Raw genomic sequence first — 18,243 nt, 5'->3', positions numbered from 1 at the left:
GTGCCTGAGTGATTACTCTGCATCCGAAAGGCCAAGCAGCCTGAAAGGGTGACACAGCTCTCCTTCCCGTAGGCGGGGGAAAGGGGTGCCCTGAGAGCTTTGTGCAGCCATAATTTTGCACGAACAGGTATTTTCCATTAATCCAACTTATATTTATGGACACACGTGTAGCTCCAGCTGATGTAAACAGAGCTTCTTTAAATGAGCAGGAAGCAAGTTAGATCCCAAAGTGAATGAAAGAAGTTTTCTCTAGCAGTTTGTAGCTGCATTTTTGCATTGAGAATCCATTGTATCTGTAAAACAATTTTATGTGTATTCCTCTTGTTCTCCTTCTTTGTCGGGGTAAGTGGCCTAGTGGACAAGGAAGAAAGGATATATCTTGACTTCACTGTATGGACCGTTCCTTTATGGTCCTTCCTGAAATTTTCATAAGCAAACTACATGTGGTCCGTTGGAGAGGGCACAGAGCTGGCTGAAGAATCATGCTCATAACATTGTTTTCAATGTCTTACTGTTGAACGGAGAGTTCAGAGAGTTCATATGGATCTGTCTCGAGCCAATTATTTTCATTTCTGATTCAGAGAAAGAATAGAGAACACATGAAGACTGTGTATGATTCTAGACTGATATGTTGTTTCTTTGAAAGAAATCAGAATTCAAAGGCAATACTGACAAATGCTGAAAGGTTTTGAAATCAACAGGATAAAATTTAAGTAAAAAGTACTGCATTTAAAAGGGGGAGGTGAAATGAACAATCAGAAACCAGGAATAACTAGCATCGTTAGCATGGCAACACTGTAAGAGAAGAGGATCAGAAAGTACTTTGGATCTCTAGTGGATTACAACAAAACAAATTGATAAACTTTCTCTGTGGTACATTAGATGGTCTGTTAGATGTGGGTCATTAGTGGGAAATAATTATTCTTTAGGCAACACTGGTGAGGCCTCAAGGAGAGAAACTCTATGTGCAGTTACAGGCATATCACTTTATCAAAGACAGAATCAAATTGAGAGAGACCAGAGGAAAGCAAGAAAATAGTACGTGTTGTTCAGAAAATGCATGGTTAGAGGGCAGGACGCTGTGAAAGCACTGGCCTTGTTTGTCCTAGAAAAAAAGAAGAGGGAAGGAAAGAGCATGATGATAGTTTCCCAATTAAAAAAAAGGAGACAGCAATCCAATCTTTTCCCTGGACAATGAGGGAATGAAACAGCTCCACTGGCAGTAAAACTCAATACAGCCTACCAAGAAGTGTTGTAGATTCTCCTTCTTTGGAGGTTTTTAAGGACTTGTTTGACAAACAGCTAGGGCAATAGGGCATACTTGTTTCTCTCTTTGTTTCGAGGGAGGATTTCTGGACACCTCTTCAATAGTAATACTTTCATTATGGCCTGTTGGACCATGGGACTATTGATTTTACAGAGACAGCATCTCTAAACATTTCTTCTGCTCCTCCCTGACACAGTTACCCCTTCTTAGGCAAAGTAATCTGCTTAGGTTTGTGATGTACCTGCTCTTTCTAACGTGGTAATGAAAATCTCATGCCTTTCATTGAATCCCAATGCTTGTGCTCTTTACTACAAACTAGCAATTTTGATTTAGAAACTTTTCTTTTACTATGTGCAGAAAAAATCCTTATTGTCCTTATGATGAAGAAATCTGTATGAATGGAGAACCTGCTTTCCCATTTTGTGAAAATAGGTCATCAATTTTTTGGCACTCAGCTACAACACTTCTACAAATTAAAAAAAAAGATTGAGAGAAAGAGGAGCATAGGAAGTAAGGAGAATGGGACTTCTGATTTGATTGGTCATGCATATAGATATACATATGCATATATAAATAAATATGATACATTATTTATTGTTGTCTTTTTTATGTTCACAGGGCTACAGCTACTCATAGGGGCCAAGTTATATTCAAGGATGCCTTAGCACAACAATTGTGTGAACAGGGAGGTAAGAGATATTGTTATTTTAAAAACACCTGACAAATGCTGTTTCCTATTGTGCTTATGTGTCAGTGTTACTCATCACAAAAAGCTATTTTTTAGAAATACAAGGTCAAGATCTTCTTTGCATTCTCTAAACTGATATTTTCTTTGCCTTCACACCTCCTGCTAGTGAGCTGGGAAACACAGAGTTTTGTCTTCCTGCTAAACATTGGGGAATATACAAAAATTAAAATAAATCCTATTGCATTATACCCTTATCTGAAGTCAGCCTGTAGCTACTAATATCGGCTTTTGTTGGAAGCACAAGTCAAGTGATACCTATTGATACATTAACTATAAGCAATGTATTCAATATGTCTACAGCAAAAGCTTCATTTACCATCCATCTCTCTAGTGTCTTTGTGGAGAACCTGCTTTCCTATTTTGCAAAAGTAAATCATCAGTTTTTTGCCAGACAGCTACAACATTTGATCATTTTTATAGCTAAACAAGAATGTTTGAATTATACAAACTTTAAAAATCTAATTGTTCCTGCAGCTTATCATATATATCCTCTTGAGGAATAACCTAAAATAAATCTTATGTTGTGAGCTATTGTCTGCAAACAGTACACTATGAACCCACCTCATTAAAAGAGTGGAACTAGAGAAGGTATTCATCATTTATGGTGTGGGAAAGGAAGGAATTTCTATGCTGATCCAGCTTTCTCTGCAAAACTCCAGTGATACTGTTTCCATACGAAAAGAGGCAGTGGAACATGGGCCAAATCAATCTAAAATAAATATTTCAAAACCAGAAATGTGTTGTCATATTCCCAAACAAGAGAAAATCCTTCAAAGTATGTCCCTTTGGGCATTAGAGCTATAGGTCTTTTCCTATGCATTTGAGAATACCTGTGCAAAGATTTTTGTAATAAAAAGCCTTTGAACATTATGTCAAGAGCATATACTGAAGCATAAGGTGTGAATAGTACCTCTGTGAAGGTGAGGACAAAATATTTCAATTTTCAGTTTCAGCATTTCAGTACTCAGTATTTTACTGTTTAAATGGAAAATAAGTAGGTGAATTCAGAGAGGTGACTGATGAAATCAGCTAACAAGCTAGGAAGTTAGAATTAGTTATATTTTGAATGGATTAGAAAAGTGTAAAGCAGGTGCTGGCAATCAGAAGGGAGCGTTATAGTGATCTGGAGGGGAAGTGATTGAACCATGCATGTATCAGTGTTTTTATTTTCTGAAAAGAAAAAAAATGGAGAAATTATAAGAATTTACTTGGTGTTCAGAGCAAGAGATATCAAAAATGTATATGACCCCCGTAATGTGAGTGTGGAAGAGTAGTATTTCTGTGACATAGTATAAGGGGATTTAGGAACAGCAATGTTGACAAGAACACCATTGGGGATATGTTACGTATGATGGTGTATCTCACATAGGCTAATTGCTGGATGGACACAAAACAAGAGTGTAAATATCAAGAGTCATCAGCATAAAATGATGAAAAGCCTCATGAAATTCTCCAAAGCTCAGCTTGAGGGTGAGAACACCACAGCCAAAGGCATAGTCTATCGTGATCGCAGAGAGAATGGGTAAGGAAAAGAGAAAGAATTAAAAGAGATATTGATGGAAGAGTGACAGAGAGCTGGCAGTGATATTGCAGTGAAAGCTAAGGGCAAACAAGCTGAAACAATTGCAGAACTGGTTGTTCACCAGTTTTGGAGTAAAACCTAGCTCTAAATCAACATTTAAGCATTACTTGCACTGATTAGAACAGTAACTAGTGGGACTGAAGGACATGAAGAACATGGGATTTGTGTGTTGGTGGTGTGTAAAGAATAAAAGATGTAAGGCTGTGCTTATGCTGGGCTTGTGTAAGGCTTGTGCTTACGCTGGCCTGTCAGCTGTGAAAATCCCTTTGCGTCCTCCTCCCACCTGGCCACTGATAGCCATGTCCTGCACCACTGTCCTGAAGCTGCCTCCAGCTTCCCCACCTTGTCTTAGTCTCTGCCATCCTCACAACTTTTGTGTTTCGCATGACTTTCCCAGCAATCTTCTTGCTATATACTCACAGTCACTTTAGTGACCGTCTCAAGACCTACAGCCCAGCTCCCTCCAAAATTCTCCAAAATATTTGACATCGTTGTCACAACTCTGCAAACATCAGATTTGACTTAGTCAAGGATCATTCAGAGGTAGTTTTATGAGCAGCATATGACAGCCGTGTAATCATTCATCACATTTTCCTGAAATACTGATGTGCAAGCTTCTCAGAGGTTCTCCCTGTCCTTTTCACAGGTTTTTATAAAACACTTTGCTTTGGTGGAATTTGTCTTTTCAGCTTCTGGACTAGGAATCCAAATATCTCTTCAGCTGTTTGCAGTTCACTCTGCTCTCTGTCCTCACCAAAGCCTCTCCCTGCTTCATTTCTTAGCTCAGCAACCTTTTCTTTAACGCAGCTGGTCAAACACACAGCTGCACATTGCCTAGCACTCATTGCCCTTTCTCCAAGCCATTCCACCACTGTGCTCTCCTCTACAAGGGAGAATTGCCATTTTGTTCTTATTTCTTAAACAGTGTGCTTTGGTCCTCCTAACCAGCCCATGCTGTCACAACTCTTGCACTATTATGATTAATTTTCCTCTTCAAATAAAAGATACTTTCTCTGAAGCAAACTTCACTTCCCTTACCCCGTGAAGACCATCGCAATTTCAGCAATGCTATTACTGTAAACAAAGGGCTCTTTTATAAAGAATTAGTGCATTTATGCAGAAGCAATTTATTAAGATATATATGCAAAACAGCAAGGTAGATTGACATAAATGGGCTTTTATGGTCTGCTCCTGGCCCTACACATTACTGTACTAAAAGGTTGTATTGAGTAATGGGACATATTAAGTAAAGAAAATAAAAACACAGGGCAACTTTACAGATTTACTGCAGCACATATTTTTAATAAATAAGTTCACTGGAGATGTTACCAGAATTTGTATTAACTAGTACAAAGGATATACATGAAGACATGAAAGTAGCAAGGAATCTCAGAAATTATGATCATTGTGGCTGTCCTGCCTTGAACATGTATTGGCAAATCCAAATAAAGTTAATGGGATTTGTGCAGTGAAAAGAAAGTATAGTTCTCATTTTGAAGAGAATTAGAGAAAGATATAGGGCAGCATTAAAGGATGGCCATGCCAAACAAACAGCCTAATGTATAATGTAAATGGAACGAGAAATGGTGCCATAGGGAAAATCCTACCAAGGAAAGTAAGATAATTGCTTGAAAAACTGTGTGGGTTTCAACACATAATAAATATTTTAGGAAGCCAGAGATCTTTGCAAACTGATGTAAGCTTTAAAGTTTTTAAGAATTTTACTGGGTTTGAAGAAGAAAGGAGGCATAAAAATGAACAGACAAAAAATGAAGTTAATCCAGCAAAAATATGCAAGAAAATAAAAGCTTTTTAAACCAAGAGAGAAAAGGTAGATGGCTTGTAAATACAGGTAGGGACAAGTAAGGATGTTAATGATTGATGCTATTCTTATAATTAATAATATCTTTAATTAGTAATATCTTTAATTTGTTGATTTAGTGGCAAAATAAATGGGAAATAAGATCAACTTTTTACTGTACAGATTGACTCATATTTATTCTTGGCTCAGGTAGAGCAAAAACCATACATTAGCAAACACCAGCAGAATTAAAATGGAGTTGGCAGACTGCAATGTTGTTGGGAGAAATGGCTGGTGATACAGGGATGGATGCAGCTGCCACTCACGTCACACAAAAAAGCCTGCATATATGCACCAAGTAGTATTAAAGGGGTTAAGGAGACCGTCCCCCTTCTACACTACGTAACGGTGCCAGTAGTGCCATTCTTTGGAGTAAGCACCTTGCCAGGAGATCTGTGAGCGTGTGATTTAGTTCTGAATGACTAGAGGAGAATCAGAAGCATAAAACATAGAGACAGAAAAGATGAAGGACCTTATTCCCTCCTAGTGTAAAATCATTCCTTTCAGCACAATTCCTAGAATTTATACAATCTAGTATTCAATGCCACAAGTTACAGGATTGGGATTCCTTCCTTAAGAAACCATTCTGTGGTCTGACAGATGTTTCTGTATGAAAGTATATCCTGAGAATCGGCCCAAATTCTCTTTTATTTGATAGCTTCTGCCTGAATATTAATGGAAGACCTTTTAGGCATGCTTTTTACCTTGTAAATATGGATTTAAGAACACTTTGGAAAACAAACACAAAACAGATTGCAGGCTCTAAGGCTTGACCCAAGTAGTATTTTCCAGAAGAGAGGAGTGGAGTCCAGAGCTGACGTATTGTCCCTGGGCTTATGTGCCAGGGAGACCGGTGCAGCCCTCGGGCAGCACACTGGCTCTCTCAAGGAGGATGCTCAGCCTCTGTGTTTCAATAGCAACTTTGTTTACAAGTAGAGAGAAAGTATTGGCAGCGGGCTAAATAAAAGCATTAATTTTCTTTTTCCTCTTCATCTGGCTGCTAATGAGAAGGAGATTGGGCTTTTTCATAATCTGCAAAATGTAACATACCTCTCTCCGCATTTCCCTTGTGACGGATGATGAGCAGCAGCTAATGGCTCCTGGCTGTTGAACTCTGAGCTCGGTGTTTGTCTGCAAGTGTTTGTTTTCCTGTAATTCACGTTTCCTTTATATTTTTTTAAAAATAGGATTGCTAACTGCAGGGGCTTTGAAAAAAAGTTGGTTTATTTTCCTGTGAGTGTTAGGAACATTCCCGAACGCTGTATTCCCTACCTAGCCCTGTGCACAGGCTTCAACACTCAGACCTACGGCATATGGGTGTCAGTAGTATAAACCAATGTTGGTGGAGCATATGTTTAATTTGCATTATGTTAGCTCTAATTTCTGGCTGGAGACTGTTTCTGCTTAACAGTTAGCTATCACCGTGTTTTTTAGTTTTGATTCTTACTTTTCCGCTGATTACTGCACCATCACCAAATCTCATTTCCCTCCTCATGTCCCAGATCTTCTATCAGAGACCGATGCTCCTTTCCCACCTCTCTTCTTTTTCCCGCCTGTCCTGTTTCTCCACAACAGGCCATACATTTCCATTGCTTTAACAGTTCTTAACTTCCATTAACATTACTTCATCCACAGAAAATTTTAACTTTTTACTCCAAAAGATGCCTTCGTTCTGTCTCATCATACTGACACAGAGACCCACAATGATCCCATTGACTTTTGAATTCCCCATTACTTTCTTCAAGTTTCTCAAGCTTTAAGTTTGGCTGTGTCCTTTCTCTCTCTGAATCACTTTGTATTGTATACTTTTTTTCTGTGCTTTCCCTTACCAAAGGGATAGCCTTGCCAGTCTTTGCAAGGCAAGCATCCTACATTTCCTTACATTTTCTCTTATTATATTTGCTGGTGCCTCTTAAATTGTGAACTCTGTTGAGCTCAATTTCTATTATTTGCTTAGTACAATTCATCTGTTGTTAAGCTCTGTATATATCCAGAGTTCTAGTTAAAAATCAAATAATAAATTCATTTATTTTACTTTTTTGAAAAGGAACATTCTCATTCATGCTAATATGAATTATGAGCCACGCAATAGGTATTCTAAATCTCAAACCATCCCAATATGTCTAAGGAGCATCTAAGAAAGTGAATCGTGGTTTAAAACACATATTAAGATAGCCTTTTCCCCCTTCTCTGCCTCAAGTGTTGCATAATCTTTTAAAAAGTGTAAATGTTTTATTTTAAAAAATTGTAAATGTTTTATTTCTGCACTGTATAGTTACTCTGCAGCATATCGTATTTTGTTAGTTTTGTCATGTTATGCAAGAAAACTCAATTAGACTTCCAACCACAGCCTTCTGTACAATCTATATTGTTTAAAAATAAGTAGTCCTTTCAACTGATAAAAAGGTAGATCTGAAAATATTTTAATATTTAAAATTAATTTTGTATGATTCTCTAAATTTATAATATTTGGGGGACCTTAGCTAAAATACTTGAAGGTCAACACAGGGCTCTATTACAATAAAATATAAAATGTAATAAAGAAATTATTCCTAGGGAGATCAAAGTGTAGGTTCATCGTTCATTAAATGGTAACTTCTCAGTCTTTTGTCAAATTCAGCTCTGGAATTTGAATTATAAATGAGGTGGAGGAATATCTGAAGCAAAAATGCTTGGGCTTCGCAGATGGTCCCCTCCACACAAAACCTGTATTTGTAAGAACAACCTTTTGTCCAACTTTAAGTGCTTGCCTAATTCCATCTTAGTTTCCTAAATGAATGATTAGTAGTACTGCTATGTCTATGCATAATTTCCTTTATTTCAGTTTATTGGCACGCAGTGTGTCATGTAACAAGTTTTGTTTTGCAGTATACCACGCATGTAATTGAAGAGCCATTTTATTAAAAATACTAGAATCCCAATTTTATATTCTTTAATCGTATAGCAGCTAGCTATATTTCAAACAGCAATGCCAAAGTCAGAGGAATTTGCAAGTTGAAAGACTGAAGGTCTGAGCTATCCCTCTGCATTTTGGTTGAATGCTGAAGTTTTGCACAATAATTTCAGAAAGTGTCATTAATGATTCAGTGTATCCTGGGCTGGACTGCCTTCCACGGTAAACCTCTTCCAAAAAATAATGCCAAGCAGCCAAAAATGAAGGAGAATCTAGTCTTTCATTCTCATTTTGAGGTCAGAAGATTTTTCAGTGGGGAGGAAGGTCTGTTTCAATCGAGTTGCTCTTAAAGGCTAACGAAATTTGCTCAGCCCACTAATGATTCTGGCGGTGACCTGGCCTGGTGGCACCATCCTCCTTGGACGTGAGCTGCTCTTAACCACACCTGTCCTCACAGATCACTTAATCACCACTTAATGATGATCTGGAATTAATGAAAAGAGTAAGACAGAGCATCAGAGACAGAGGTCTTATATTAAGCCTAACCATTTCTAACATCAAGAGTATTTCAAATCCCGTGCCATAATGTACTACTTTTCCTCTACTACCACACAGGCAAAATCCAGAACAGCTGCATTGCTCCATCTGGGAAACAATTCCCTTAATCCCAGTTAATCCATTTCTTGTGTGCAAAGGGTTTTTAAAAGTCTTCTAGATAAATTTATGCATGCTTCTAGGAAGAAAAATGAGGCCTGGGACTGTGAGGGACAAATGCAGCCTCTCCCTGTGCAGGATCAACCCGGGCAGCTCAGTGTTATTCTGGAGGAAGTGACAAGCTCCAACTTGCAATTGGAGCCTTATTGTTCCAGCTTTTGGAAAGTAACGATGAGATGTCTTGGCTGCTGTAGAGCTCGTTGTTGACATATTTTCTGGAAAAGACAAGGTGGCTGCTGCCTTTAAGGAATGATCAGATCTTTTCATGGATACATTTCTTGTATAAAAATGAGGCAAGGTAGATGCATAATGAAAAAGATTTCCTATTTCTGCATGCCTGCAAATTCTTTTCAGTGTGAAACTCCTAAGAATGCCAGCGTTCTTTGCTTCAGTGAAGTTTGCACTGGTCTTTGGCTCATGAGATTGTTTTTAAGGTTGTCTATATATGTATAAGATTAGTAGCGTAAAAGCTGACAGTCTTCTAAATTGTAAGTCAGGTAAATCAAAGGCGTCTCTCTAGGTTAAAGCCAGACTGCTTGTCATCCTTTTCTGGTCTGCACATACCTCAAGTGTTTCTTGCTCAGTCTTTATAATCACCAAATTCCCATGAAGTGTTGCAATTTCATGAGAAAACTTCATGCCTCCATGCAAACTGAGCGTTCAAGGAGAAAATAGGAAGAGAAAAATAAATTTTTTGATATTTGTATTGGACTCAATATTCATTCAAATGACTACCTGTGAAGACTCTACACAGATTGTTGCACTCATTTTTACATTTAATCTATTTTTAATTTGTCAGACGTTATGACAGAAATTGCAGTACTTCAGTAAGCCTTGCAATATGCTGAAGAAATCAAGAGTACTGATACAAACATAGGTCAGTGCCCAACAAGAGACAAAGAATCATCCAGTTCTGGCTTGCAAAATGCTTTTACTCTTTACTTTGCGTTCTGTTTATCAAAGTACAAAATACAGCTAGAGATACATGGACAAGTTACCGAGAGGCAAACAAGTTCACTGCTCCCTAGGACCTGCTTATATGCACCCTCTTTGGCCCTGTGAAAGAGGTGTAAAGTACTTGGGTTTAATGTCGGATATGGGATGTGGACATAGTAGTTACCATGAAGTGTGTAGCACACTGTGTAGCCGCCTGCTAGATTCCCCCATAACTTTTGTGTAGCCATGCCCTTAAAGATATTTCCTGTTTTCATTTGTGTAATTTTACACAAAAATACCTATTACAAAGTGTTAGTAAAAGACTACTTAATAAAGTTTGTCATTTCAGACTCGCGCACACAGCAGGTACAGTATGTCTTTATAACGTACTACTGTTTCTTAAAAGGAAAAGGCTTATTAGGACATTGATTCAGCAATGGATGTAGAAGTGTGCTTAAAAAGAAGAGTTTGATTCAGTGGTTTGTTGAGTCAATCCTATAGTTGCCTGTTGCCCTAGAAAGACTAGGATTTTTTCTCCCAGCAATATGGCTGATGGTCCAGTGAAGTATAAATGGTCCAAGTGCGGCATTTTTGCTTCCTGAAGACGTTGTTTCTTTTGTTCAGGCTAATTTCCACTCTCTTTATCGGTCTTTAAACTATTGAATCTTATTCATTTAATTATTTCTAATAATATCTCATAATTCGAGACTAGAAGTGTTCTTTCTTACCTCGCTGTACAACTGTTTCTGTCATTCATTTATTATTGATGTTTCTTTCAAATAGAGAATATGTATTTTCTTTTTCTTCCCTATTGCATTTTTATAATATTTAATGTGCATCACATTTTTCATAATCAAAATGTCTGAATAGTTGACTAAATACAGTACATACTGTTACAATCTGAACCAATTTCTTCAATGCTGTAGTTAAGCCCTTATCGCTGAGGATATTCATGTCTTGTGTCTCTTTGTTCTCCGTAGCTCCGACAGAGGCTCCGTTACATCCTCACCTAGGTAGGTGATCTGTCATTATTATTACTGCAAGTCCAAAGCACTAACTTTATTATAACAAAAAAATCTGAAAGGTCGTATGAAACTCGCTCCTGGGAATTCAAATAAATAAGAGACTCCTATAAAATGAATTGAATTATGTCTAATTCTGATTAGTTGCTTTTTTAGTGTGAATTTTATTGCCATTTATTTATTGGCTTTGAGTCCTCGCAGTGGGAGTAGATCATGCCGCGAGCTTTTCTTCCCAGCGACGTGTCGGAGGACCCGCTCGATCCCATGACCCGCAGTGTGGGAGGGCGCGTGGGCACCCAGAGCCGATTTCTCTGGGCAGCCTCTGGGGCCCTGGCTCTATCTGAAGAGCGGGTGACACCCCTTTAATCCATGTAATGGAAGGATTCGCAGAGCAGTGAAGTGGCTGTTTAATACAACTGCAGTATTGGGTTTGGGGTTTTCTTCACCATATGTAAATGATATAACAAATCTAGAGGGAAAGTTAGAATCCGAAGCTCGCAGACCGTAACGTACCCGTTAGGGCATCTCCTCCCGCCTTGTGCCAGCCTTGCTGCTAGCGATTTGGAACAAAACGTCTTCGGGCATTCGCTGTATGTTCAAGGGCTGCACCTTTCAATAGCCATTACAATTTGCCCATAGATTGGGAGATTCCTTAATTTTATGTGCTACTATGAGCCGGAGTAAGCGGAAAAAGGTTTAAATGAGAAAATTCTGCTTTAGACACTAGCATACTTAAAGCTGATTTTCTCCTTTTACATTACATATTACTTTAGCTCTAGGTGAGGCAACACGTTGTCAGAGCTAGTAAGCAGACTGGATGATTACCCTGGAATTTTTTCATACAGCACTTTCTTTTCTTTTTAGCTGAAATGCACAGCGACAGCATTATCTTACGAGACGACTTTGACTCTTATCGCCAGCAAGAGTTGAATCCTACTATGTGGTGAGTTTCCCACTGCTGCTTCCCTTTATATAAAACATTTTTCTTATTATAGTGAAGTATTTGGGTGATGCTAACGTATAGATACCTCAGCTCACTTTGAGGTATCCTCAAGTGTGTCTTTGCTCCACTGGGACCTAAATACATTAGTTACTTAATTAATTGATTAATGACTAAGTGAGAAATTCTAAGCCTATTGAACTAAGTGGCACATTCTCACTGACTTTAAGGCTTTGAATTAATCCAGAAATAGAAAGAAAGGAACTCAGAGAATGTTTCTGTATGCAAATGCTGATTTCTTGAAACCACAGGTTTTCATGGAAAAGGTTAGTTTCAATGAATTTCAAGAATCAAACTTTGTATTTTAATTTTTTTTTTCATTTCTTGCTCATATGGCACTATTTCTGGAAAAGCTATAGTAAAAACTCATTTTAAATTTAAATCAAATGTTTCCAAATTGTCCAAAATAAAAATTCAACTGGAATTAAATACCTCTATCTAATTTTAAGCTGCTGAATATGTTTAAGATTGCTTTCTACATCAAAAAAAAAAAGAGAGAGAAAAGAAAATCAAACCTTTTCAAAAGCCTTTTGTGGTATAGGGAAGGAAGAGTGTTCCCTGCCAACCCCCATACAGCAGTTCCTAATTCCTAGGTTATTTCATTCAGCAGGATTCCTGATTAGAGGTCAGATGTACTGTCAAAATCAATGTATGAAACAGAAAGCACAGGTTGTTATTATTCCTTAACCAATGTTTCTCAAACGTACTGTCGCAGTGACAGAACAGCATAATATATATCTTTAGCAAAGGAGGAAGTTATATAGTGTACCTATCACAGTACAAAAGGCATATTATTCTGTGTCGTGAACATGTCTACTACTCATTCTATACACAAATAAACACATTCATCAGTCTTAATGTGAAGTTATTCAAAGTTGGAGTTCCTTTTTTTTGTACGGGATTGTTACTGACTTCTCTATCCCTTCCTATCCCTTTTCATAAATATATCTCATTTCATTGATTTACTTCCTAGAAGACACAGAGAAATATTTTAATCTTGTTTAGTTAAATTCTTGATGAGCTTTTTAGCAGTCAAATTCATCTTTTAAGTTGTTGCTGAGCAATTACAGTTGTTCTACCTGCGTTTGTTTGTTAGGAATACCTATATTCCATGAAATCTGGCTTCATTTTCCTTTTTATTAAGGCCAGGCAGTTTTCCTTCTGGGCAGTTCTTTCACAGTTTCACCGTAGTTACATCTTATGTAAAAAGATTGTGGTTTATGGAATTTAATGGATATTTTTCTTTTGCACATACTTATGATAATACTTTTTAATATGTGCCTGCTATTTTCCTCCTTTTGTTCCTTTTGTATGATCTCTTTAAATGTTTTTCTGGACAGATGCATTAAGGACCTGGAATACTATAATATTAAAAAAAACCACTTTCTTTATGGAAATGAATAGATCAAGGCCTCTTAATGGGCTACAGAATAGCTGCCAAGGTAGATAGCTTTAGCAGCAGTGTGTTAAATGGACTTGAGTGGAAAGCAATGAGAGGAGGCATTATTTCCCTGCAGATGTCTCGTAACTCACAGAGGGCCTGTCTGTTGGGAGCCGCCATAATTTATTTATCCGTTGCTCTCTTATCTTTAAAGTCATCCTTGCTTTTTTAGACGCCTCAACAGAGAAATTCCGCACTGAAAGAGTCACCGGTCTCCTATTCCCTTTGTGCCTGAGATTTGGATTTGGTCCCCCTGCAATAGCCTTGACCCACCTTGCTGGGTGGGTCGGTGCACACACAGGGAAGCGTGTGCTGGGGCAACACGTCCTGCTGGAGGAGAGACTCCCAAAATTCATTGCAATCCTGCGACGGATCCCTTGGCAGTCCTGCAATAACACTCAAAAACCAACATCTTCAGCAGTGCTGACCAGAAGTGGAGCACAAATAAAAGACAACTCTAATAAGGTGTCAGGAGCTTTTCTGCATAAAGGATTTCTACAGCGGCTCTCTCTTCAGTGAAGACCCGCTTAGTGGCAGCAAGCTCGTTCTCATTTGATTGTCTAGTGGGACTAAAATCAGGGATTATTAACAGTTTATGCCATCCACCCTAAAATTGCTTTTTTCCCCTTGGCAGCTGCTAAGATCCAGCCTTTATCACAAACAATTGCTGTAACTGCTAGAGCAGGATTTCCAGCCCTGTTCTTTCCCCGATTTGCTCTGCTCCGAGTGTGGTAGCAGCTGCCTTGTGTGCAGACGCTCCAGCGGTGGCTGCTCACTAGGGGCCAGTTAGACTAAGCCACTCTAATAATTTCTGAAGCCATTATTTGTGTAAAGATGAAAAGAGAGGTATTTGTATTTTCCTGTGGCCTATTCTTCCCAAATCCTATGTAACAACACTGGCTTCAGTATGACTGATATTGTCCCACTCCTCCTGATCCCCTTTCTGGCATGAGCAACTATGCCAGAGATGTACAGTCCAAGTGTGCAAGCAGGGCATTTTATAGGTTATGTGTGTGTCTGGTTTTGTGAGTCTCAGCAGAGGCAGAGTGTGTCACTCCATCGCTGGGAGAAGCCTCACATCAAATAACTATTTTGCACAAGGGCACTGTATGATTTCAAGAGTGACTGCCGGTTTTTCTATTGATTTCTGTTCTTTCAAACGCATTAGAAAACACATCCCAGCAACCATCTGTTTATTCAGAGGCTCACAGGAGGCAGGAGGAGTGGCTACGAGCGTTTCTGGAGCTGCAAGCAGAAGAGGAGGGGACGATTGGGTTGGGGGTCCTTATAAACAGAAAAATCATAACAGCTGTGTATGGGTTCCTCACCTAAATCACCATTTGGCAAAAGAGAATAAAGGAGGAATTGCTAATGTGGGAAAGGAAGACAAGAGAAGGAGGCAACAGGAAAGGAGACATTGGGTGAAGGAAACAGCAGGGAGGATTTCTGTGCTGGGAATGTAGGAACTGGAATATGTCTTACCACTGATCTCTCTTACTTGCATGGGAGTCAGCCGCCATGGGGATTTTCTCATGTTGTGCATCTAGCTGGTTTTTATATTCCTTTCTTCTAGGGTGTAATCATGTCAGAATGCGACTGTTTCTAAAGCCTCCAACCTGTAGGCACAAACCTGGTTATTTAAGCAAAGATTTCCTCATTTCTTGCTTCTCGTTGTCACTTACTTTACACAGATCCCTCCTCCTTGTGAATCAAATATGCTCTGCACATTAACAAATATCCACCACGTATTAGGTTTGGAAGTTAAGGTAGTTAAGTCATTGTACCACTTGACAGCTATGCCAAGCAGCTCAAAGCTGACTTGTAGAACTAGACTGGACAGTAATGTTTATTGCATTTTTCAATGAAAAGGTTAATAATACAGGTGCTAGGTGGTCTGTGAGACATATTAAAAGCTGGCAGGGGTGTATCAGTTCAGAAAGCCCAGGACCACTGCTGATTTGCTCTGTAGGGAAAGGAAGTCTGCATCACTTGTCTCATAAATGCTGGGAGCCTTTGCATTGAAGAGCCCTGTTTTCATAGCTTTTATGGGAGGTAAGGCTTATTCTTACTCTTTTGAAGGCAGGACAGCATGTTAAGGAAGCACCAGCTTCTTCAAATTTTATTTACTTTCTGAGGTTCTAATATCTACTTTGTACGAGCAGCAGAGAAGAGTTTTGTCGTTTTGTTCAAATTTTCTGGAACACATTTGGTCTGTGCCTTGGGAGAGAAAAAACTATGGAATGGCTGCATGAGAAGAGGCCAGATATGGGTAGTATTTGGAAGAGGTCACAGGGTGACTGGTTTTGTAACCCTCTTGCCTCCATGTAGCCTCAAAAAAATTGTTAAAGAAGAGTATTAAAAAGGTGCTATATAACAACTAAAACAGGCCAAACAAGTACATATCCAGAAAAAATATTCTGTTTAATCTAATGAGAAATTATTTAATGTCAAGACAAGAAAAGGAGAAAAAGAAGATGCATAAATTAGTAAAGAAGAGATGCTGGCATTAATGTATGTTTCTGTAGAACACACTTCCTTTTTAGCAGTAGGGCTGTAGACAACAGTGGATTCAGTACATTTCAAAAGGAAAGATTTTGCTGGCTGAAGTCCAGCAGCTCGATATCATGCTTCATCTCAAAGCCCATCAGCACTCCAAACAGCAATCGCTTACAAAAGAAATACTCGTCAAAGATGACATAAAGAAAAGCTGAGCATATAAAACTAATCAGTAAGAAACAGGTTCCATCACTTATTCATAGCCTATGAGAAACGAGAGGTACAGTGATATTTCCAGTGGCAGAGATGGGTGAAAGCTTTGCGAAAGGAGAGAAAAGTCCTGAAGGTTTTTTCCAAATTGCACTAAAACTGCAGGAGTAAACTTCAGAAAGATTTATGTTTAAAAATCACCTGGCAGCTTGAGATGTTTATCTTCTTTATAGTCTGGACATCACAAAAGACATCAGTCAATATAATGTCCACAAACTAAGGTACTGTAGAGGGAAACAAGATGACAAATAGCGATGAGGAAACAGCAGATGTTTCCCCTACAGCAAAGTGAAGAGCAATAACAGACAGAGGTGGGACTCTAAGCCAGAGATGAGAGCAATGGCAGATCTTTGGAGAAGACATCTAGATGAATATGACACATGTCAACAGGGGCAGCGAGTACCAGCCACGAAGAGAAAGCTGAAGTGATTCTAATGTCCTAGGCAAAGACTTTAGACCAGGCACGTGAGAATGTAAAAAGCTGCACCTAACTAGGACAATTAATACTGTCTTCCGTTCGTATGAATGGGAAAGGAATTAACTTCACTGTCTGCATCAGGACAGGAGCAAACTAAATTGTTTCTAACCACTTAATATGATGGCGATGATCTAGGAACAACTGATCAGTTGTCTTGCTGTTCATGCACTCCTGCCGTGCTACTGAGCAATTTATTCTCACAAGTAACACATTTCAGAGAGAGCACAAAGGTTCGAATCAGGATTACCAACAGTTATCCAATTAGAAGGAGAGTATTTCCGGATTTCCGGAGCACTGCATGTTCATAGACCACATTACAGAAGTAGATGAACAGCTGAATCACTTTATATTCATTGAAATAGGCGAATTACAAAATTAAAATATCTTTTGGATTACATAGCCTGTACATCTAAGAGTGTGTAAGTACTCCCCACATACAATTAATAGGCAAAGTTTTCCTGCTATATTTGTCTCTCTCTGCATATATGAAGAGTTCAGGCAAATGTTCAGCTATAAAACCCAAAAATTTAGGGGCAGGTAATGAAAATAATGCTCATAAACCGTCAGAATCCCATGGAATTCCCAAGTACTCTTCTTCCTGTTCCTGTGCTCTTCAGCTGCCAGAGTTTAGGGATCAAGTGAAATTCAGACAGAGACGAAACCAAGCTTCACTTCTGTGCTTTCTCTTAAAGGACATTTTTGTTCACTTGCGCGCTCTCTTCTTGTCCTATATTGAAAAAAGAAATTATGGGCCAACTGTGGCTCATATAAATAACTTGAATACTAACTGAATGAAGTCAATAGGAACTACATTACCTTATTTTAGGGTTTAATTTTTCTATGTACAACCAAAATACTAAATGCTATCCATGCCAATTGCTGAAGGACTTTATTGACATGTTCATACAGAAAAGAGCTTAAGGATTCTTTACAACTTCTCACTTTGTTTTGGGAAGTGGAACTAAAATTAACCTCAAGAATATCTCAAAACAAGGGCACAATTTGGAAAGTGGAAAAGGGGCATTCATCTTTGACTTCTGTAATGCACTTAGCCTTAAGAAAGCCAGCCCCATGCTAAATTGACCCAGGGCCAACTGCAGAGCCCAAAAATAACAAGTGTAATAAATTATTCACCACATGTATGCATCAGAAAATCTAACATCAATCACTCAGCGCAGCTTAACACTCATAAACCTGCAGGGTATTGTGTTCTGCACAGAGTTAACCCCTTCAGTAAAAAGTCAGCCACACTTTACTGCCCTGGAAAACTCCCAGGAGCTGGGGGAGTGGTAGCAAGCACTAGCTTGCCGCGGGAAACAAACCGTGAGGTCACCCCATTTAGATAAATGTGTACTTCAAACTCTTTTAAGCATTATTTCTACTCACTGCGGGGATTAGCAGTGGCCCATCCTCCCTCGCTCAGGCCCCTGACCGCAGAGCCCCTGGAAAGGCACGATTCGGGGCTGCCTCCCGCGCTGGCGGCTGCTGTGGCTCGTGAGCGGCGGCCGCTCAGGGACGAGGCCCCTGGTCCCATC

The 18,243-nt window shown here is 39.0% G+C and overlaps 1 protein-coding gene across 3 annotated transcripts in view; it reads left to right on the top strand.

The window, feature by feature from the left end:
- The window catches only part of RELN (reelin), a 300,760-nt gene that overhangs the window by 120,792 nt on the left and 161,725 nt on the right, over positions 1 to 18,243 (top strand). For all 3 annotated transcript variants that reach the window (XM_064505385.1, XM_064505379.1, XM_064505392.1), the window contains exons 4-6: positions 1,886 to 1,956; positions 10,982 to 11,014; positions 11,888 to 11,966. In XM_064505385.1, the coding sequence (XP_064361455.1) occupies positions 1,886 to 1,956; positions 10,982 to 11,014; positions 11,888 to 11,966 (183 nt within the window). The remainder of the gene's footprint in view (positions 1 to 1,885; positions 1,957 to 10,981; positions 11,015 to 11,887; positions 11,967 to 18,243) is intronic.

The sequence above is a fragment of the Dromaius novaehollandiae genome, chromosome 1 (assembly GCF_036370855.1).
Source record: "Dromaius novaehollandiae isolate bDroNov1 chromosome 1, bDroNov1.hap1, whole genome shotgun sequence".
Classification (NCBI taxonomy): domain Eukaryota; kingdom Metazoa; phylum Chordata; class Aves; order Casuariiformes; family Dromaiidae; genus Dromaius; species Dromaius novaehollandiae.
This window is presented reverse-complemented; position numbering and strand designations above follow the sequence as displayed.